This window comes from Mustela nigripes, chromosome 6 (genome assembly GCF_022355385.1).
Source record: "Mustela nigripes isolate SB6536 chromosome 6, MUSNIG.SB6536, whole genome shotgun sequence".
Taxonomy (NCBI): Eukaryota; Metazoa; Chordata; class Mammalia; order Carnivora; family Mustelidae; genus Mustela; species Mustela nigripes.
Window position 1 is genome coordinate 71,950,653 of NC_081562.1, and position 23,816 is coordinate 71,974,468.

Here is a 23,816-nt window from a genome sequence, read left to right on the forward strand (position 1 = left end):
AAAAAAAAAATCTCTGATGTAGAGTGCCCTAACTCACTTACTCTCTTTCATCCTTTATAGCCGACCAAGTCATGTTGCTGAAGCACAGCCTGATCATTTCATTTCTAGACTTCAGGGATTTTGTCCAAGTCACCCAGGACCCTCCACCACAAGTCCCCTCTCTCCTTTACACAGCCTTTCCCTGCTGCAGCACTCGCAAAGGATTCTGGGCACCACCCAGACTGCACCTGCCCGCGTTCTTTAGTCTGCTGTGTTTGCCCTTATTCCCATAGCTGGAATGCGCTTCTTGTTTTATTGACGCCCTCCTCAAAGCTTAAGATTTGGCCTAAATTCCACATGTCCCCCCAAAATATTACCCACCTCCGAGGTAGGAGGTAATCGTCCTTTCCTCTGTGTCCCCATAGCAGTTTGCTATAGTTGTTGCACAAAGCAAGTAGTTTTTACAACGCAGTACATATGTGGCCTGGACCAAAATTCATTCTGTACTCATCTCTCTCTTCCTCTTTAGATTATAAACTGTTGAGGCTTTTGTTAACTGGGTTCTGGGAGGAATTAGTTGCAATAACAAGGAAAAACCCTAATTTAGGATGAACACAGTAGCCTCTGAACCTGAATGCATCTGAAGTTAATTTTGCACTTTTCTCTGTTCTAGAGATCTCCAGGAACTTGATGATTCTACCCAGCTCCCTCTACTTTGCCACTTCTCAGAAACAGCTGAAGGACTCACCACCATTCGGGCATTTAGGTGAGCAAAGATATTTTCATTTTGCTGATTAGGCAATCATATAATCAACAAACCTATCTGCAAATAACTGATAATTGCTACCATTTTTTGGATGCCTACTGTGTGGGCATGGCAGTGTTCTAAACTAGAAGAGGGAAAATACGGCAATAAATGTTCAGAGTTAGTCTAATTCTCTGAAATTTTGACAAACATAAAGAAAGAATGAAATACCGTATTGGAAAGATACTAGCTGTGTAATGTAGATCTGTCTTGTCAATTCCCTAGCCTCAGTTTTCTTATCTGTGAAATGGAGAAATCAACTTTGCTTCTTAGGGCCATTGGGCTGATTGACAAATACATGGAAAGCACTAATCATGGTGATTAGAAAAGAAGCATCCAATCAACAAGTTGTTGATAAGAATAAGAATATTAAGGACATTAAATAAGAATATTAATAATATTAATATTATTAATAAGAATATATTAAAATAAGAATATTAATAATAAAAGAAATGCTACTAAAAATAAAATAAAATAAATACTACTATATCAAGTTATTTTAGGATTTAATCAGTTTTCTTCAATTTTTTTTTTTTAAAGATTTTATTTGTCAGAGAGAGAGAGGGAGAGAGAGCGAGCACAAGCAGACAGAATGGCAGGCAGAAGAGAGGGAGAAGCAGGCTCCCTGCCGAGCAAGGAGCCCAATGTGGGACTCGATCCCAGGACTCTGGGATCATGACCTGAGCCAAAGGCAGCTGCTTAACCAACTGAGCCACCCAGGCGTCCCAGTTTTCTTCAATTATTACTGGTAAACAGTAAGAACCCAAGCTTTTGATCAAAAGCGTTTACTTAACACTCAGAAAATGATCTGGTCCTATTTTCCCTGTTCAAGTAAACTCAGAAGAGAAGGTGGCAGCACTGAGTATTTCATTTAATCTGGAAAATTGACATCTTAAAGTATAATGTCTTCTTGGAACCCTAAATGCAAACATGTAGTGATTTCAATTAGAGCTTTTTCTACCCTAAGAAATATTTATATTATTAGATATAAAAACCTGAGTCAAAAAGTAGAATAGAGAGATATAAACATCAACAATATGTATCACAGAATTTCTGCATCAATCTACATAGACTTCATCATGAAAATTCACACTTTCTGCAGTGGTGTGTTTTCCCATCAGAGTGGCTCTTATTGGAGATGACAAAACTACTGATTGACATCAAATTATAATATTAAGACCAAATTTGTGTCCTGGTGGAAGCCAGTAATGACCAGTGGTACTCATTGCATCCATCATATTAAAGATTTCATTTTTCACCAAATAAATCCTTTCAAGTTAATCTATTTGAGTATTGAACATATGCTGGTACTACTCTTGGTATGGATATTTAAAGTCTACAAAGACATGGCCTTCCACTTCCATCCCAGATAAATACCACAAAGAAAACAGTTAGGGTGACATGGCAGGTGTGGGGCAAGAAGTGCCAGGATTCAGGCAAGCTCCTCGATGACACTGCAGGACGTTGACGGGTTCAACATATAACAGTCCTTGCTCTGTTTTCTCTCCGGACAAGGTGAAGTTATTTTCTAAGAGTGATGATGACTAGAATGAGGTAAATTGTCTTGAAGGAAAAAACAGTTTAGAATGACAGAGGAACTTGACCAAGAGTCAAGATTTAGGCTTTTCATTTTTCTTCTTTGTTAGACACATGGACAGAATTTAGCATGACTATTCCTAATTTTACATGAGGAAAAGTCTAGGTAGTTAGAAGAACAAAATACTATGTGTTAAATCTTCAAGGCTTGAATTATGATTGGAAGAAACAAAAGACAACCGAACTTTTTATGGAGAAGTATCTGCGTCATAGTCATCCAGATTTATATCTTTTAACATTCATTTCTAAAGTAAATATTAAGTACCGCAAATATCAGCATTTTTAAACCAAAAGAAGTTTTAAAATGTGGGGACAGTCCTGCTGCTATGAATAAAATTCTAGAGTCTTTACATTTGGTGCTTTTGGTCAAGAATCAAACATTTTCTTTTCCATCCATTTCTTCCTTTCTTTCAGGCTACCCAGAGTCCCCAGAGTCTTCAGCTCTTTTGGAAAGTTAGCATTTACTGATTAGGCTGCCTCTCCTCCCCTGCATTCAGGGTTCGTGGTGTACTCACACGCAGCAGTGAACTCCCTCAAGTAGTTTACCACGAAAGTTTCACAGTTAAATTAGACTGAGATTTCAGTGACCTTTCCTATTTTTTTTTTTTTTTTTTTTTTGGTCCAACAGAATAAAGGTCTAAGAATGTTCAGAAGATGAGCTGGATGTGGATGAAAAGATACAGACTGAGTGTGTCAAAGTTTCCATTAGGAAAACAGAAGGTTTCTTGCCAAATAGAAACACACAGAAAGAATGTTCACTGCATTTCCACCCCTCCCCTCTCGCTGCTGCTTCAGACCGTTGCCAATTCCATTTACAAACTCTTTAAGAGTGCATCTGAAACAATATCCCACAACTAAATGAAGAGTAAGAAGCATCCCAGACAAAGCACTTTGTCAGAATAAAGTCTTTGATGTTCATCTGAAAGGTGGTCCAGTGGCTTTGGTCCAGTGGGCCCCATCCCCAATCTCTCCATTACCACCATCCTGTAGAGAGCAAACCCTCTCTTGAGCCCCTGAACATGATGAGTTTTCTCATTTTTGTGCCTTTGCTCATGTTGTTCCTACTGTTTCCACAGCTTTGTCTTCCCTTGTTAACCTGAAGCATTCATCTCATCCTTTAAAACCTCACTTGGATCTTCCTCCAGGTCCTCCATGAAACTTTGCTTAATCCTCCTTCTCTCCCCATCCTCTATCTCCTTCCCTGTGCGAGTTGCCCCCTTCTTTTATACTCAAGTAGCGTTTCGTGCACAGGGCTGTTATAACCAGCCTCTGAGTTGCATGGTCCTTGCTTGTTACCACCGTGTTTACCTCCTTCCCTAAAGACAGTGTTCCTCAAGGGCAGAGGTTACATCTTGTTCATATATATATATATATATTTTTTTTTCCCCCCCCGATGTCTTGCAAAGTTTCGGAATGAATGGCTGGCAATCTCCCTAACATTGCAAATACAGAAATGTTGTTCCTTAGGAGGATATATCTCATTACCATTCATATCCACTATTGCAGTAAATCCTCTAGTCCTGTGGGCCATTCTGCCTTTTCTTTATTCACTCTCTTCAGTTCTAAGGGGCCATCCCAGTACAAAACAGGCATGTTCCTGGGACTTCTCAGGCCCACTCCAGTAAGTTGCTCTTTCGTGTAGGTCCTTCTGTACATGGCATTTAGGTCAAGGCTGCAAACTCATAACTCAAAGTGAGGTAATTATTTGGCTCTGATTGCCAAATCCTTTGATTATTGTAGATCATATGTTGTCTGACTCAGTTATCTGATTTATCTGGTTTGGCATATTGGAATGATCAGATGGATTGGACAGATATCAAGTATCTGCTTTATATTGGCCTGTATGGACGACTTTGTGGGCCAAGTGAACGCCCCACACAGGACTTGTGACATAGTGATGGTTTAATATAAAGTTTTACAAATTCATTTGAAGATTTGGGGAAACTTGGGGCAGTCTTTTATCAAACAGGAATCATTTCTGAGCTGTCAAATGAAACTTGGCTATGCCTTAAAAATGTAATGTGCAGACAAGTGGTCCATATATGAACAGTCATGGCCATGAAGAGTGAATAGACCACATTTTGATTTGGCATTTCCTCCAACCTTCAAATCAGTTATTTTTATTATATTATCCAGCTTTCCATTGTTTTTGTTATTCACGGAAAATAACTGAAAAATGAAAAGAGACTATTTTTGTTATTTGGAAAGATTTATCACCATGTAGCATGAGTTCTGTGAAAAAGTAGCTCACATGTTCAGATGGATAAGATTCTTATTAGAAGTTTCATTTATAACACGGATTACCCAGAATTTGATGTTGATAATGATGATGTTGATGATGTTGATTTCTAAGAATGAGCTGAATTTGGCCAGGGATCAATATCTAAACTGTGTTTGTCATAAAATCCTATAAGTACCATAGGCTGAGAGTTCCTTTCGTGCAGTGACCATCCTTACAAATATTTTAGAACCTTGAGCATAAGCTATCTCATCTAACAAGAACATCTGCCACCTCCAAGGACCTCCATCCTCTACTTCTTTCTACTCAGTTTCCTTCTTTGGTTCCCAGAAACCCCAGCAGAAGGAGAAATTTAAAAGTATCTATTTGCCTGTTACACATGCATAGTTTCCTGTCTTCTCTGGTCCTCGTTCAGCTCCTCCTATCCACCTTTAACTGTGTTATTTGGAAAAGTTAAAAAAAAAAAAAAAAGGCAATAAAAAGTAGGTAGAGCTTATTGCGCTTCTGTACAACTTACTCTGGTTTTTGTAAGGCCCTTGCAACACAGGCCATGCCTTGTTTTTGTGGCCGCAAAATTATGAGGAAATTTATGAAGTGATCCTTAATAGGAATTTGTCATCAGAAAGCTTCCTTTTCATAGCAGGGGTCTAAGAAAGGAAGAAGGACGGACCACACCCTCCCCAGTAAGCGTGCAGCAAAGCAGTAGCAGCTGGCCTTTATTTTGAAGTAGGAGTCCATTTACTAGTCATTCCATCCCATCCGTTTGTCACGATGTTGTGTAAACAGAGTAGTAGTAAGTGTGACTGTTTCTTATTATTTCTCCTGTTGGTGGCTAGCGTGATCATATTTTTGTTTTCTACAGGCATGAAACCAGATTTAAGCAACGTATGCTGGAACTGACGGACACGAACAACATTGCCTACTTATTCCTCTCAGCAGCCAACAGATGGCTAGAGGTCAGAACGGTACGTCCGTTTCGTGATTTCCAAATGGAATCCAAACAAAAAAGGGGCCTGATGCAAAGAGAGAGACAGTTGTAAAAATTAGTCTTGCACCGAGAGCCACACTAACTTCACTTTTTCCGAACATTAAAATAGCTCAGGTTTGTTTATGTTACAGATGAAATTTGTCATAATGTTTTAGCTAATGGCAAGACAAATAGCCCAAAAAGCAAAAATTCATTTTGTGTTCATTAGTCTCTAGATCGCATAAGTTAATGGAATGGCAAATGTTTGTAGAACTTCATTTTTTTTTTTCAAAAGAACAAATTTGACAAGTGAACAGATGTACTTGTATCCTTCACTGAGCAGGGCAAGCCTGGAAGAGATGGCGACTTTCTGTGTTTTAAGCCAGTGGAGGATCACATTAGCGCAAAATGTAAAAAAACTGTAATTAATCATCTGTCGCCTTCTTCTATCCCTTGTGAAGGAGGAGGACAGGCACATGATTTGGCATCATACAGACTTGATCTAGCAAGTTAATTAATTTGAGTCTGTTCCTCATCTGTAAAATAGGAATAAGAAAATGTACTTCATGGGGATATTAGGATGAAAAATAATAATATAAAGCCCTTAGTTTCCTGATTAGCAGGTGCACTCAACAAATGTCTTTTGAATGAAAGGATGAATAAATAAATAAGTGAATGGAAACAGCACCTGCTGTGGTAAGTGGTTCATGAGCCAAACAGCTGGAGTATGAACCAGGAGATGGATGGGACACAAGTTCCAGAAAGGAAGGAAATGTGTTTGCAGACTGGTCTGCATAATCTGTACTATAAATATGCTACTTTGATGGTAATGATGAGTTGTCTGTAATCTTTAAAAAAAAAAATAATTTTCTATCGGGGAACCTGGGTGACTCAGTCGTTAAGCCACTGCCTTCAGCTCAGGTCATGATCCCAGGGTGCTGGGCTCCCTGCTCAGTGGAGAGTCTGCTTCTCCCTCTCCCTTTGCCTCTCCCCTCCACCCTCCTTGTGCTCTCCTTCTCAAATAAGTAAATAAAGTCTTTAAAAAAATAAAAATAAAATAAGAAAATAATTATCTATCCATTTGTCCAAAGGAACAGGAAGTTTATCTGTACTATTACAAGGCTATTATGTCTACTATATTCAGGCTTTCAAAACTCAACAGACCAAAGAAGGCAAATAGTAAAAGGAATTTGATGAGTTAGAAATGAAAGAGCCCAAGTATAATCTGAGTTGTTGATGGATGGATACAGGTTGGTATGGATTCTTGAACCGTGCCCCTGCCCCCGTCTTGGGCTTTAGTCGTCATGATTTCCCACTGGTTTACAGAGACTCTCTTCCACTTTATTAGTTACAATGTAGTAATTATTCAGTGACATAACACAATTATATTTTACAAATTTTAGATAGAAGCATTGGTTGTTGATAACAAATTCCTTCCAGCTAGCTGTAGGGGTTGGGCAAAATGTCTCCTGAATTACCTATAGAGAGCATAAAGGCAGATGAAGTGTTGCTTGATTTATAACAGAACTAAGACATTATTCCCAGATCCTATCCAGACCCTAATTCATTGTTTTAAACTTCTATTTGTTTTTTAAATTTGTTTTCTCTAAGGAAGAAAAAAAAAAAACCCAATCATATCTGAAAAACAGAATAAATCATGAAAGAACTTGATGAAAGAATGTCCCCAAATCATGATAGAAAATGTCAATGGTTACCTTCGTTGTTTGATTTTTCTTAACTTGGAGATCAAGCCGGTGTTTTAGGGGGCAAGTGTGTTTGCTTTGGACTTGAGGTGAATGTCTGACTGGACTCCTGTTTCTGTTCTTTAGCACTTCCTACTGTCAGGTTAATGGACAAGTGTTTAACAAGAATATTCAAGCAAACCATATGTTCTGCTCTCATAGCCAAAAGACAAGATATTAGAGCTTTCAGACTGCCAAGAAAGGGGAGGTCAGGAGAAATTAGAGAGGAAGAGTGGCCAGATTCAGAATGGCTTTAGTTCAGTTTGACTCATGGCTCATTACTTTAAACCCCATGTGAAAAGGCAGCAGGACAACCCAAATGTAAAAGAATTCAAGTTTTCAGCTGTAGAGACCTAAAGAAAATACTGATGTTGAAACAGGAATGGCAGGCTCTGCCATCCATTCTGTTCCTTGAAGATACATTTGTTTGTGTGTCTTGTCTTTGTTTTCTGTGTATTTTGATCCTTCCAAGAATTCTTGTCTGGTCTCATTACCAGAGCTCTCCCTTAAAAACAATACAAAAAAAAAAAAAAAAAAGGGGGGACCTTTTGCTTCTGTTTCTGGTGGGTAAAAGTAAGTTTTGGAAAAGAACTTGCTGATTTATTGTAAAATTCCAGACATCTCTGCTGACAGAAATCAGGGTCCAAAGTCTTTTGTTTAGATTTGTCTTTTTTGCCTAATTGTGTGTGTCAGTAAGTTTATGTGGGTATGCACACACACACACACACACACACACACACACACACACACACCCCTCTAGACAACCCCAGTGATCCAACCTAAACTAGTCAGATTCACTCTCTTCTTCTCAGTACCTTGAGAGTTTTCGTTAGAACCAGGATATTATTCAAAATATGTTAATATCAGAATCTTTATTCAACTACAAATGTGTAATTCAAGAACATATGCTATAGTAGGAGTATGGAATCAGTTAATTAGGTAACTCCTTTTAGGAAGTAACTTTTCTTCCAGTTGTATACATATAATGACCTCATTACTATTGTGCTCTTGTGGACACATCTCCATCACTGGAGACATGATTTCATTTTGAAATAAGTGGATCTTGTGTCAGAAACATGGATGTTGAGATACAGGACCTTGGGGACAAGGGTGTGAACTGTTCTCTGACCCCCACAGCTGGACATATTCGGCCTTGTAAGTCATTAGAAAAATAAGTAATGAAAACTTCTATTTGGTTCACTGAATCTGCATTGATCTTACTTACCCACAGCAACAACACACCCCCTCCTTTCTCTGTTCTTTGCCATATTCCTCATTTAGCAAAAATATCTGCTCATAGCTAATATTCTTAGAGTTCCCGTAGCAGAAACACAACTAACCGGCACAAGGAAGGTTGGGGCATTAGGCATAAATCAGAAGAAACCAACAGGATTTTCTGATGCAGATCTGGGGATTTCACCAACTCTAATTCATGGACTTATCACCTTCATAAAGAGAAAGAGGAGAAAACTTATCATTGCTTTCTGTGGCTATTTTTCACTTCCCTTCCTCTTCACTCTCAGTTCGAGCTTTCAGAAGCAATGCCACTGAATTCCCTGGATGGAAAATCTCAAGAGAAGGAAGGAGGAGGAACCAGAGAAACACCTCTTGTGGGATTTCAGAAGATCCATGAGCCCCATCCCATTTTTGTTTATTCTCTAATTTATTTTAAATATATGGCTCTCGTTTCTTTTCCTGGTCAAGTTAAGCAAGAGCTAAGACAATCACAAGTTATTCCCTTTCTCTGAGTCAACAGCTTTCCCTATGGACTACATAGCCCTGCCCACCATAGTCACTTCATATTCGTTCCGAATTAGGAATAAAATGAAGGTCACAATACACTCGCATCAAAAAAGGACGAGAGTCTAAAAGAATAATTTGGCTAGTGGGAAAGGAGCGGGATTGTGACCACCCGGTTTGCTTTGGCAGAGAGGGGAGTGTAGTTCCTCTGGTGCCAAGTGAAGTGGGCCCCAGTCATGTGCAGGGTGTCTCTACAGCCTAACCTTTGAATGCTGCTTGCGTCCTTTGTTCAGCACGGCGTTTTCTCTTCAGCCCTGCACTAAACAGTTCCAGTTCTTTGGCATCGGTGTTTCCATTTGCGAAAATTGTGTAACTCTATCTAAAGGCTGTCTTTCCAAGGCTTTGTCTTGCTGTGTGGTGAAAGGATAAAAGAAAATTCACATCAGGAAGCCAAGAAAAAACAAAAACCACCCAAAACAAAAAAACTTTAACATCAACAGGCTTAAGTGAAAATAGCCTTCAGGGTGAGCTTGCACGAGAGTTGATTTTACAAAACAGCACAGAACTTTTCTGTGTATTCCTAACTCCAGCACAGACAGGTGTGCTCTGATCTTGTGGTTGGGAGGCCCTACTCTATGCTCCCAGGTACTCAGTGGTACGAGAGAGTGGTACTGCTGAGGGCTGCGTAGAGATTATGTTGCTGTTAACCATTTGTAAGTCTGTTTTATAGAAAATTTCCATTTTCACTATAATCCCATAGATAGATACATGTCATTGAATCACTAGAAATCTGGACAAAGAGGCCTCTCTTTTGACTTGGAAATCAGAGGCTTATCCCTGGAAGGAGTGTTGCATTCACAAACTCGATGGAAGTTATAGTTTATCACTATCCAGATACAATGTCCGGCAGTGGGGCCCTCTTGGAGAACTGGCTATTTTTATGTGCAGTAGCTTCTGTTTCGTTTTGACCACAGGTGTGTTTTCATGGAATGTATTAGTTAGGATGGGTAAGGGCTAAGCAGTAAAATGAATACTGCTAGTGATCCCTAAGAATTTGCTCTCTTTTGTGTGAGTTATTCAGATCAGCCACTTCTCCTTTCTTAATTGATTGCCTTGAAATTATTTTGTTGTTGGCATATTGCAAAGAAAGGAAAGAAGGTGTAAGTATAGAATCACTTTGTAACTCATTAAACTTGTTAAGTGGCTCCTTCAGCTCAGTGGGGGGTCTGCTTCTCCTCTTGCCTGCCTCTCCCTCTGCTTGTGTGCACTGTCTCTCTCTCCTTCTGTCTCTCTCTGTGACAAATTAATAAATAAAATCTTTAAAAAATGGTAAATGAAGTGAAAAATAGAGAGCTAACACAAGCTCTTACTATCAATCAACTTCACACATCTGTACTCCTGAACGGTTTGAAGGGAAGTTAATGGAACTTAGTGATTTTGCTATGAGTCTTCTTGATAAAAGTGGTGCACAAAGGAGCTTCCTTTCTTATGCAGATCAAAGTGAAATTCTGAATAATTACTCTAAAACATTCCAAATTCATTACAAAAAAGTTTTGTTTTAGTTTTTTTTAGAAAAAATAATTTTTCTGTCACCAAAACTCATACTCTTCATTACAGAGAGCACCTAGCACAATCCATGTCCCACAGTCCTGCCCCTGCAAATGTTACTTTTTTCCTTTCAATACTCCATAGAAAAAAGATTTTTGAGCAGTGGCAATAGTCCAGGAGTGATCTGAAACTATCTAGCTGGTATAACTAGAAGACAAGAAGAATAGCACTCTCTAAAAAAAAGGGATGAGGAATATTTTTTATAATAAATAAAATAACTTTGTTATATAGCTACTAAGCTGCAGACATACTGGCTTTTAAGCTCTTGTATCTATATGAATTTAGTAGACTGTAGATTTTGAAAACGGGTTCATCCCCTGGAAAGTGTGCTATCAATGTACTTCCAAAAGCTATTCCTTACTGCTGAGATGTCAAAAACATTTATCTCTATACATTATCTTTAATAAAAAATAAAATAAGAAAATAAGATAAAAACAGAGAGGGAAACAAATTATAATAGAATCTTACATATAGAGAACAAAATGAGGGTTGCTGGAGGGAAGGTGACTGGTGGGTGGATGGACTAAACAGGTGATGGGCATTAAGGAGGGCACTCGCTGGGATGAGCATTGAGGATTGTAGGTGGGTGATGAATCACTGCAATCTGCTCCTCAAACCAGTGCTGCACTGTATATTAACTATCTTGAAGTTAAATAAAAAACACATGTATACTTTATATATGTAAAATAAATATCTTACAAATAGAAATCTATATAAATATTAAGATATTATACTTTATATATAAATTTTGACATATTTTATATACTGGACTCTTAAAAATAACAGTGTCTGATGATCATACTGAGAATCTTTCAAGTAGTTTTAAAAACATTAGCCATGAAAGAGAGCCAGAAAATATATATTACCTCAAACTTACTCATCAGCCTCCTCTCTTCCCTCCCTTTGTCTGTTTTCACTTCTCTTGCTGGCAGTATTGCCAGGCTAAGGCTATTTATCTATTACCAGAATTATCATTTTTAAGTCAATAGAAAATAATTAAATCATCTAACCGAATCAACCATTTAGCTCTATATAATGAGTGAATCCAGACCCCAATATAAAATATAAGGTTCCATAGTCAATTTAACGGGGAGAGGTGTGATGTGAGAGAAAGAGAGAAAAAGAGAAGAAAAGAGATAGATCGAGTGCATAATGTTTTGCATTTCCTTCATAATGTTTACCTTAAGCCTACTGTCTACTATCCATTTCTTGAAACTCTGTGATTATTTTATTGTTATACTTTAAAAGGAATGTACACAATTTTGAAAAAGAAAAAGTTGGATGCATCACAATTCTGGACAAATTATATTACAAATCTGTAGTGATCAAGGCAATGTGGTACCGGCACAAAAACAGACATATCAATCAGTGGAACAGAATAGAAAAACCCAGAAATCACCCCACAACATTTTGGTCAACTAACCTTCCACAAACCAGAAAAGAATATCCAATGGGAAAAAGACTGTCTCTTCAACAAATGTTGTTGGGAAAACTGGATAGCCACATGCAGATGTGAAATGTCCAGAAATGAAACTGGACCACTTTCGTTACATCGTGCACAAAAATAAATTCAAAATAGAAGAAAGACCTAAATATAAGACAGAAAACCATAAAAATCCTAGAGGAGAACCCAGGGAGCAACTTCTTTGACATCATCTACAGCAGCTTCTTACTAGACACTACCTCTCTGGAGGCAAGGGACACAAAAGCGAAAATGAACTATTGGGACTTCATCAAGACAAAAGGCTTGATTCATCAAGACAAAAGGTGCCTTGATTCAAATCCTTAGTGTGTCCTTTACCCACAGAAATTTCTCAGAAGCTGAATGGCGTGTTTCTTTATATCAAGCTGGGAGGAAGGGCCTTACTCAAAGTATCTCCTGATACTAACTTACTCTGGGACTCATCACAGAAAATTTTTATGAGTCTTTTTATAAAAGATAATATAGAAGTTACAAATTTATGGCAGACCTTCAGAAATATTAACTTTGCACAGAGGGCTGGAAGGAAAAATTCGTATTCCAAGAGTGGCCCAGACTGGTTAGATTATGCACCCGTGTAGTTGTTGCTTCAAATAAAGGGAAAAGAAAGAAGTACTGTCTAATGGAGATGTGACGAGTTGTTAACACATGGTCCAACGGGAAGAAGCAATCCAAGGAGTATTTACTACCTCTTGGGAATTTACTGCCTCAAGAGAGTAACTCTGCATGATTTCTTTCTTTATTCTTTGTAAAGATCATGGAAATCATTATGGAATTAAATTTTAGAGGCTTTTTGTAACCTGTGATGTTTTATGGCGCATATAAACTTTTAAGCTTCTTCAAACATTTGAAAATCATCCAGAGGAAAAAAGACATCCTGGTACATGGAGGTGGTGAAATCCAATGGGTATTTAATCTTTTCTGAGTCCTTTCAAAGTCTTTGAATTAGGTATCATTTCTATTTCCCAAAGAAACTGAGTTTCAAAGGGGTTTAAAGTATTTGTGTGGTAATTGGCAAAGTCTGGGATTATTGATTCCTCTTCAAGACCTGGATCTTTGGATGTGTTCTAAAAAGAGGCAGGAATGCACACATGTGAGCGGATTTGAGTAACATCATTTGTTGACGCCAGCATGTTAAACACTCCCATTACTGTCATTAAAGCCTTATCACCTAGTTATTAGGTTTTGGATTTTTTTCTTTTTAGGGATCAGAGACATGTCTAGCTAGGAAGGTCACAAGTGAAATGAGACTTGAAATAGTTCTAGAGGTGCTCATGCCTGAAATGTTACCTGCTTCTGGTACATATGACTCATCAGCATGAAAAGTTTTTAAGATTTCTTTTTCAAATGATAAGACATAACAGTGACTAAGAGTGCTGGGGAATGGGAAAGGAAGAAGTGTTCAAAAATGGACAGATGTGGGGTGTCTGAGTGGCTTAGTCGGTTAAGCATCCAACCCTTGATTTCAGCTCAGTTCATGATCTCAGAGTTGTGGCATTGAGTCCCACATTGACCATGACCTTGCTTAAGATTCTCTCCCTCTCCCTCTACCCTTCCACACACACCCTGTGCTCTCTCTTTCTCTCTTAAATCCATAAATAAAATCTTTTTTTTTTTTAAAGAAAGAAAATGGACAGAAGTGCCCTGTTTCTTATTTGAGAAAGACTGACTTCCATGAATTTTTTAAAATTTCATAGAAGAGTTTATCACTGATAGACCATAGATAATTCAGATGCTCTAAGACAGGCCCACACTTCCCATTTATGACTAAATATAACCCTTTTTCTTATTTCATGGAATCTGGAGGTTTGATGTCCCAGACTCTGAACCCAGATATTCAACAAAAAGTTTAGATATCAGTCTCAACAAGGCAGCCAGAAGCAAATTTCTGCAGGTCCCTTACTACATCGCACAAGGGAGATAGGTCATAACCCAGAAATAAACACATATGAAATTTAAGGTAGGAAATAAAAAGTCTCCAAATAATTGCTTATCTGGCAACACAGTGCAATAGAAAGGGCCGGTGGGGGTGGGGAGCGGAGGAGAAAAAGAAACCCTTTGTCTGTTGCTGGTTGGGCCACAAATTGGAGCTGAATTTCTGGCAAGAGACAGACTTCTCTGAATCCATTTCTGCATGGATACAATGAGATCACTGAACTACGCCCATTCCAGCCTTAACGTGGTGAGTCGGCATTCATCCCTATCTTCGGTAGCCTTCCTCAGAAGCTTAACAGGACACACAAGAAGTGATGTGTACTGTCTTGGTGATCACATCTGTAAATTGATTGGGATCTTTTAAGAACTTGAGGAGAATCTTTTAACGCCTTTTCTTGCTTCTTTCTAGGATTATCTGGGAGCTTGCATTGTCCTCACAGCGTCCATTGCCTCCATCAGCGGCTCTTCCAATTCTGGATTGGTGGGTTTGGGTCTTCTGTATGCACTGACGGTAGGTATGGATGAAAACACCTCTTTTCATGTAGTGTTGGAGGTACTTTCTCTAGCTGTTATCAACTCCTATTCATGGACATAAGAGGAGCAGATTGAAATTCGTAACAAAATGACCTCTTGCAAATAATGGAGATTGGGGTATAAACCCAGCATTTTAGGACACTGTGGATTCATTTCTAATACTGCAAACTGGTTTTTAAAAACTCCTCAGAAACTATGGTGAGAGCACTTCCAAGGCTATTTGAGAGCCTTGTCTTAAGTTGTTCACAGCCTATTTGGGAACACTAAAATGAATATGAATATAAATGAGATAAGTGCAAACAGAGGTACATGCAACTTGTGCAGGGAAATCGGAGGACAGTTTATGAATCATTGACATGTGAGGACCCTTGAAGAAGAGTGGACATCTCCTTTGCCTGCTTTATCCCATAACACCCTCCCTGGTGTTATGAATTGTACTACATAATGTACACTAACTGTCCAAGTCGTCCTATCCTAAGATATCCAGTGATTATAAAGATCGTTACTTTATTTCAAATGTGTTAACTTCTTTTTGTCACTTGACACAGATAACCAATTACTTGAACTGGGTTGTGAGGAACTTGGCTGACCTGGAGGTCCAGATGGGGGCAGTGAAGAAAGTGAACAGTTTCTTGACTATGGAATCTGAGAACTATGAAGGCACTATGGGTATTGTTCTGAATATTATTTTGTTTCACTCAAATATTTATTTTATACCACTATTAGTTGTATGTCAGACACATTGTCATTCTTGCTTTTGTTCTCCACTTTAATATCCAGAGAATCCCTTCTCGTCTTGACCTTGCTTTATGAGGTACACCTGAAATGATAAAACTATTTAGGCTTGAAAAGTTTGGGATACGACAGACTCCAAATGGGTATTATATAGTAATAGTTAAAGATAATTATAAAGAATATTACATTCATTACCAGCTTACACTATGAACTATTACATTCTCTTTCTCAAGATCCTATTAACTAACCTAGATGTCAAGAAACTTGGATCTTACTCACTGAGATTCTCAGCTTTGCTAGAATAAAATTGGCAGGGAATTCAATACTGAAGATAGAATGATCTTTCTTAAATTCAAATTTCATGCTTAAAATGCATTCTTCTGGGCGCCTGGGTGGCTAAGTGGGTTAAAGCCTCTGTCTTCAGCTCGGGTCATGATCTCAGGGTCCTGGGATGGAGCCCCGCATAGGGCTTTCTGCTCAGTGGGGAGCCTGCTTCCCCCTCTCTCTCTGCCTGTCTCTCTGCCTACTTGTGACTTCTCTCTCTCTCAAATAAATAAATAAAATCTTTAAAATGCATTCTTCTGCCTAAATCCTTCTATAGCTATCTGGGTCTTCAAGGACAAAATCCAGATAAGTTAGCTAAGACCACTTCATCAGTTCCTTGCCCACATATCTGGACTCATCTCTCATCACCTATCCAACATGCTGTGGTTTCTTATTATCTTTGTTCTCTCCATATATATTTGAAACAAATCTCCCCATCCCTAGTCCTTTAAGACTCATCTCAATCACCATCTTCTCTTGAAGTTCTCCTGGAACTCTCAGGTTATGCCATCTATGCTCCCGGAGCGCCTTGGGCTGGACTCCATCATGTGACTGCATGCAGTACTGTAGATTCTGATGCTTCCCCAGGATGCAGGGAGGCATGAATTGAGGCATGACTTCCATCTCCATATTCCCAAGACCTTGCACAACACCTCTCACATTTTTAGGCACTCAGCTGCTTGATGATTGATGGACTGAACACATGAATCAACTCACAGATGAAGTATCTTCAGTAGAATCAAGTGGTAGAATGCAGGAAAGACGTGATAGTTCATGCTTCAGAAAGAAACATGCACAAAAACTATTTTGAAAGTTCTCAATCATTAGGCCTTTGCTCTGAATGTAATTTCAGTTTTAAAAAGATACAGAATTTGGCTCAGTATGACGTTAAATTTATTTAAAAAAGGATATGTTTGCATGTAAAAACATATATAAGTATGTGTCTGTTTCTTCCTGTCTCTCTCTCTCCCTCCTTGTCCCTCCTGCTCCTTGTCTCCTTCTCGCCCTCTGATTTCCCCTATCCCACTCTCACCCCCCAGACCCCGCTCAAGTTCCAGAACATTGGCCGCAGGAAGGAGAGATCAAGATTCATGACCTGTGTGTGAGATATGAAAATAATCTGAAACCTGTTCTTAAGCACGTCAAAGCTTACATCAAACCCGGGCAAAAGGTATGGAATTCACTGCCATTTGTTTCATACAGATCAGAGAAGGAGCCACTTGCTCACTAGCTAAGCTTTTAGACATCCAGCCAAGTACATTCTCACTGGGCTCACATTAGACTCCCTACAATTTACAGGTCAAACTATCTACATAAAAGAGAAAAGAGAGAGAACCAGGATAAAATGCACATTCTTTAAATTGTATTGTTCATTAGTCTCCCACGAAGATGAGGAAAATCACCAATATGTGTGTTTTTCCAAATTTCTAGCTTCTGGATCACAGCCATATCAGACATCCCCTTGAGAACTTTTGTATTTGTACTAACTTTAGTCCCAAAATGATTCATTTTAGCTACTTTAAAAAGAGGAAGTGTGCAGAAAAAAATTGGAGTCCATCTACTTTTTGTTATAAAATCATCACTTCTAAGATAAAATTGAATACTTACTTATTAGGCCAACAAGATACTAAGTGCAAAAATGAAGCCACGAAGGAAAAACACCACAGCCACATACAAATAAAAAGAGTTAGAATGAAATCATTGAAGATTTGTGAGGATTCTGTGTTTTTATCTTAATAATGATACATAAAGGACACTTAAGAAAAGAATGATAATTTATTACAACTATTTAAATAGAGGTACAGTTTCCCCATGGCATCTTGTTGAAAATAAAAATATTTTTTGCCCATCTTCTGTTTTGTTTTGTTTTGTTTTGTTTTTTTCTGAGTCCTTTTTTCTCTGAGTGACACTTATTTTTTAGGTGGGCATCTGCGGTCGCACCGGCAGTGGAAAGTCATCATTATCACTGGCTTTCTTCAGAATGGTGGATATATTTGATGGTAAGTTACTAACTAAATGTTCTCGTTGGCTATGTGGTGCTTTTCCTTAAAAAAAAAAAAAAACCATAAGTGACTCTTAATCTCACAAAACAAACTGAGGGTTGCCGGGGGGGGGGGGTTTGGGAGAAGGGGGGGGTATTATGGACATTGGGGAGGGTATGTGATTTGGTGAGTGCTGTGAAGTGTGTAAACCTGGTGATTCACAGACCTGTACCCCTGGGGATAAAAATATATGTTTATAAAAATTAAAATAAAAAAACATATATAACCTTCAAAAAAAAAAAAAAAGTGAGACTTCAAGTTACCTAATCCTGCAGAAATAAAGAGCAAAGATTTATGAGGACTTTGCATCCTGCAACCCATGGATTGAGTCAGGTATCCCAGATCAACAGTCTAGAATTAAAGAATGAACACAGAATTGTTAATAAAATTATTAGCTCTCAACTTGGCTCCAGAGATTGTTGTTAATGTATTCTAATAAACTGATAAAATGAAAACAAAGCCACCATTTTGAACAGCCATAGATATAGGTGGCATTTCAAGAGGAAGGGAGAGAAAGGAAGACTGTCTTGCTTTGCTCAAACTAAAAACATACCCATTTCCATCAAAGGAAAAAAAAATGCAAGGAGATAAATAATCTGCACTATTAATTTTGGTGCATGACTCTTACCTTCATAACAAGGTTTAATGATGCGGAACATTTTGTGGGGTGGCAACCTGCTAAGCACAAGCATATGTTGACAGTATAAAAAAATACTTATTCATCTACAGAATTATTAATAACATAATACATGGAAATAATTTAATCTTTGCTTTAGAAAAATATGTCCCATTATTTAGTCTATCAAGTGGCCTATAAACAGCTGAGCCTGTAAACTGTCTTGAGTAGAAGAGAATCCAGCAATGTGCTTGTCATCAGCTCAAGGACGTGCTTCCTATTATTATCTGAAATGATCGCGATGAGGATTCTAGTACTTCACATTTTTATTGTACCTGACAGTTTATGATATGTAATCTATGCAACAGCTCTGTGAGGTGGAGGGGTCAGCTTATGAACAGAGATGAACTATAGGAATCGCAATCTCCTTGGGGTTTGAATTCAGGAGCAGAGTAGTAGGGATCAGCCGGTGGGTTAGCAGGTTTCTCTTCCACGGCTAGTAATAATAAATAAAACACAGATATCTTTTTTAAGGACTTTCAGTGGATTTGCCTTAAGATTTTATTTATTTATTTGACCAACAGATCACAAGTAGGCAGAGAGGCAAGCAGAGAGAGGGAGGGAGGAAGCAGGCTCCCTGCTGAACAGAGAGCCTCATGCGGGGCTCATCCCAGGACCCTGGGATCATGACCTGAGCTGAAGGCAGAGGCTTTAACCCACTGAGCTACCCAGGCGCCCTGGATTTGCCTTATAAGCCAGTTACATGATCCAAAGACAGTTGATTGACACTTTTCATTAAACAAACAAATGAACAGACAGACCTGTGGTTATAACTGAACATATTAGATTAGCCTGTTCTTTATGAATCCAGAAACATGCTGCCAGGCCCCATGTGGGCTATGAATGAGTGAGTCTCTTCTTTAGCATTAGGCTTTTAAGATTTTAATAGATAGGGCGCCTGGGTGGCTCAGTGGGTTAAGCCGCTGCCTTCGGCTCAGGTCGTGATCTCAGGGTCCTGGGATCGAGTCCCGCATCAGGCTCTCTGCTCAGCAGGGAGCCTGTTTCCTCCTCTCTCTCTCTCTCTCTGCCTGCCTCTCTGCCTACTTGTGATCTCTCTCTGTCAAATAAATAAATAAAATCTTAAAAAAAAAAAAAGATTTTAATAGATAATGTGTTATTCCTGAAAGAAAGTTTAGCTGATCACTTTGTCTCCTCTTGAATCTAGTTGGAAAAGGGGCTCCATTCTTTGTCTGGCCTATTCATTTCATATGGCAGTTCTGTCTTTGCACAAAGTGATGTGATAAAATAATCTAACAATTTATCAATTTGAGGAAAAGATATCAAGATGGCACAAATCTCTAATAAATCTAAATACAGTATGGAGAAATTAATTAAAATGTGATATCTGGGCTCCTGGGTGACTCAGTTCGTTAAGCCACTGCCTCAGGTCATGATCACAGAGTCCCGGGATCAAGTCCCGCATCAGGCTCCCAACTCCATGGGAAGTCTGCTTCTCCCTCTCACCTTCTCCCCTCTCATGTTCTCTCTCTGTCTGTCTCTCTCAAATAAATAAATAAAATCTTTTAAAAAACAAATAAAATTTGATATCTGTCATAGAATTTTCTTTTCTTTTTTTAAAAATATTTTATTTATTTATTTAACAGAGAGAGAACAAGAGAGAGATCACAAACAGTCAGAGAGAAAGGCAGAGAGAGAGGGGAAGCAGGCTCCCCGCTGAGCAGAGAGCCCGATGTGGAGCTCGATCCCAGGACCCTGAGACCATGACCTGAACCGAAGGCAGAGGCTTAACCCACTGAGCCACCCAGGCATCCTGCCATAGAATTTTCTTATTTACAGTGCACTGTCTTGTTCATCAATAAAAAAGAGTGAATAATTTAGACAAAAATCACTGTCTTCAAGGAGTTTGTATTCTAGTTGGGAGAGAGAGAGACAATTAAAAAAAGATAAGTAAATGTATATCAAGTACAATATGAAGGAAAATAAAACAGGGAACAAGGATAAATATAGGAAGGAAGAAGACCCATTAAGGAGAAAAAGTACTTTTGGTTTGTAGGAAACATGGAAACTGAATAAAAATTGTGAATTATTTTAAAAGAAAATACTTAAATACGCCTGGGTGGCTCAGTGGATTAAGCCGCTGCCTTCAGCTCAGGTCATGATCTCAGGGTCCTGGGATCGAGCCCCACATTAGGCTCTCTGCTCCGCAGGGAGCCTGCTTCCCTCTCTCTCTGCCTGCCTCTTGGTCTACTTGTGATCTCTCTCTGTCAAATAAATAAATAAATAATCTAAAAAAAAAATAAAATAAAATAAAATTTTTAAAAAAGAAAAAATACTTAAGAAAGAGAACATACCACTAAAATGTATATTTTTCATAGAAATGCATAATGATGTGTCTAATACTTAAATGGAAAGCTTTATCTTTTGAGTTTCAACCGTGAACTAGAAAGTACTTTCAATTTATAAACAAATATTATTTTACTTTTGATTTTACTACAAGCCTGCATTTTTTTGTTTCTGCTTAACAGGAAAGATTGTCATTGATGGGATAGACATTTCGAAACTACCACTGCACACCCTGCGTTCTAGACTTTCAATCATTTTGCAGGATCCAATACTATTCAGTGGTTCTATTAGGTAGGTGATGTATTCAACAGAAACCCGAATGTTTCAGGGTTTAACTTTTGACTCATGGGAGCGTTTTACTCAGAACTATTTTTCAGGTAGGTGTGAATGACATTATCAGGATGATAGGATCAAATATTCTGGCCAACAGTTTGGTTTGGGAAACCCTAGAATTGCTAAATTAACCGATAGAAGCCAGTCCTTTATGTTTTTCCAGGAGCTCTGCTCTTTCAATTTGACTCCACAAGTCACTTTTTCCTCTGTCCTTGGGGCAGTGATTCTTGGCAGGCATTTCTAAGGTGTTCTACCCTACAGACACCTGCCTATTCCTTATGCATCTGGCTTGGGTTTAGCAGATAATTGAGTCTGGTTAATCCCTTGATTCCCCGTCCCTCATAATTTTTCTTTCAGCCAAAATTGCTTTTAAGTAGTTGCTACAATCTTCTTCATGCCTGATTTATGGTTTCCTACAGGTTAAAAAAAAAGGTATCTACTATCTGCTAAGTGCTTTAAATACTTGTCTCATTAAATCCTCAAAGCACCGCTCTAGTGTTATTACCCTCATATTACAGATAAGAATTTTGAACCTCAGAGAAGCTTTAACTTGTTTGAGTTCACGCACTTAGTAAGTGGTAGAACAGCAATTCCAAGGCAAGTTTGTCTGACTCTAAAGCGCACTGTGGCATTACGCACCAGGTCGGGTCTCTCCTTGCACCCATCCTCTGTCTCTCTTGCTCCCCTCCTCTACCTTAATTACAAAGAAGTAATTAAATAAAATAAACATTAAATTAAATAAACAAAAAGAAGTAACCTCTTTTTGTCTTGAAGAGATAATGGCTGTAAGAGTGCTCGATATTCAGCTGTAAAAGTTAAAAGTTGGGGATGTATCCAGTTAGTTAGCAATGCCATAGTGAATGGATGTGTCTGGTAGATTTATTACTAATACTACTATTGTGGTTGGTGCAGCATGGACCCTCTAAGATAGCATTGCATGTTCTCCTATAATCATAGGTTCTGTAAAAATGCGTTGCTAGACACTACTCAAGTTACATTAAAGAGAGTATGAAAGTGGATAAATCCACATAATGAATATTATCATGGCATATACAACATATAAATTTACTAACTGTATTTTCAGAAAACATTTTTCATAACATCATGTTCATCATTCATTTATTCAACCAACATGAATTGAATGCCTGCTTTATCCTGAGCACTGGTCTAGGTACTAGGGATATAGTAACCAAAACAAATGGGACTTATATTTTAAGGAAAGAATAGCAATAAGCAAACATATGTAAAAATGCTTTTATTTTTATTTATTCACTGAATAACTTATTTTTTTCCCTACAGATTTAATTTAGATCCAGAGTGTAAATGCACAGACGACAGACTCTGGGAAGCTCTAGAAATTGCTCAGCTGAAGAATATGGTCAAATCCCTACCAGGAGGTCTAGGTATATTTTCTAGAGAATACATTTATTTTTACATATGCAATTAATTTTACATATCTCTATCTATAATTTATGCTAGAATCACATAATTCATGTTAAGTACCCTTATATTTAAAATAATCTCCAACACTCATTAGGACACTTCAAAATCTAATATTTTTTCATAGGATGCCAGAGGATGAAACCTATAACAAATTCTCTTCTATCTGAACACTCCGGAGTATTCCAGTTAATACATTTAACTCTTCATTCTTTTCACTTTAGTGGTACAGGTCATTTTAACTTATTTTGTTTTATTTTACTTTTTTGGAGAGAGGGTGAAAAAGCACGAATGGAGGAGGAAGGGCAGGGGGAGACAGAGAATCTCAAGCAGGCTCAGTCAACAGCCCTGAGATCATGATCTGAACTAAAATCAAGAATGGGACGCTTAGTGGACTGAGCCACCCAGGTGCCCCAGTGATATATATAGGATATTTGAATCAGAATATTTCCCTGTGGTCATTCTCATGTGATTGACATGACCCTTGACCCACAGTAAATGGGGTAGAGGATTGAAGAGGCTACTAGTTTCAGAGTACTCCGTACCATGTAGGAGCAGGCGGTTTCTCCACATTGGCAGCATTTTCTTTGTTGCCAGGAGGGACTATTGTTTATATTTATAAATATTTATTATGTGGCATAATTTTGTGAAGACATTATTTTCTATACTTTGCTGCAGTGTTGGTTCAAGCCACCCATGTAAGGGATAAAACATGTACTCAGACAATCAGTGATCCAAATTTAGTCCCAGAGGTAGACAATTTCTGGCAAATAACTGATGATAGAATAAAACCATAATAAGGAAAGAATATAATTAACAGAACACCAGACAGACACCTGAGTGTGTCAGTCGGTTAAGCATCTGCTTCAGCTCAGATCATGATCCGAGGGTCCTGGGATCAAGCCCTGTGTTGGGCTCCCTGCTCGGTGAGGACCCTTCTTCTCCCTCTCTCTCTGCTTGTGCTCCCATGCTTGTGCTCTCTCCCTCTCTCCCTCACTCGCTCTCACTCTGTCTCAAATAAACAAATAAAATCTTAAAAACCAAACAAAACCAGAAAGTGCACCATGTAATCTTTAATTCATAAAAATGGTGACTATATGTAATTTGGGACTTTTGCTTCCTTGAAATCTAAACTTATTTAAGAAAGCAGTCAGAAAGTAAGAGTTGGTTGAAATTTTGATTTAATATATAACATGTAGGGTACCTGGGTGGCTCAGTGCGTTAAGCCGCTGCCTTCGGCTCAGGTCATGATCTCGGGGTCCTGGGATCGAGTCCCACATCGGGCTCTCTGCTCAGCAGGGAGCCTGCTTCCTCCTCTCTCTCTGCCTGCCTCTCTG

General features: G+C 38.4%; 1 protein-coding gene across 7 annotated transcripts in view; it reads left to right on the forward strand.

Annotated features, from left to right (window-relative positions):
* ABCC9 (ATP binding cassette subfamily C member 9) overlaps positions 1 to 23,816 on the forward strand; it is a 154,515-nt gene that overhangs the window by 120,947 nt on the left and 9,752 nt on the right. For all 7 annotated transcript variants that reach the window (XM_059402839.1, XM_059402837.1, XM_059402835.1 and 4 more), the window contains 8 exons: positions 653 to 745; positions 5,482 to 5,584; positions 14,501 to 14,602; positions 15,174 to 15,294; positions 16,725 to 16,855; positions 17,606 to 17,684; positions 20,889 to 20,997; positions 22,339 to 22,442. In XM_059402839.1, the coding sequence (XP_059258822.1) occupies positions 653 to 745; positions 5,482 to 5,584; positions 14,501 to 14,602; positions 15,174 to 15,294; positions 16,725 to 16,855; positions 17,606 to 17,684; positions 20,889 to 20,997; positions 22,339 to 22,442 (842 nt within the window). The remainder of the gene's footprint in view (positions 1 to 652; positions 746 to 5,481; positions 5,585 to 14,500; positions 14,603 to 15,173; positions 15,295 to 16,724; positions 16,856 to 17,605; positions 17,685 to 20,888; positions 20,998 to 22,338; positions 22,443 to 23,816) is intronic.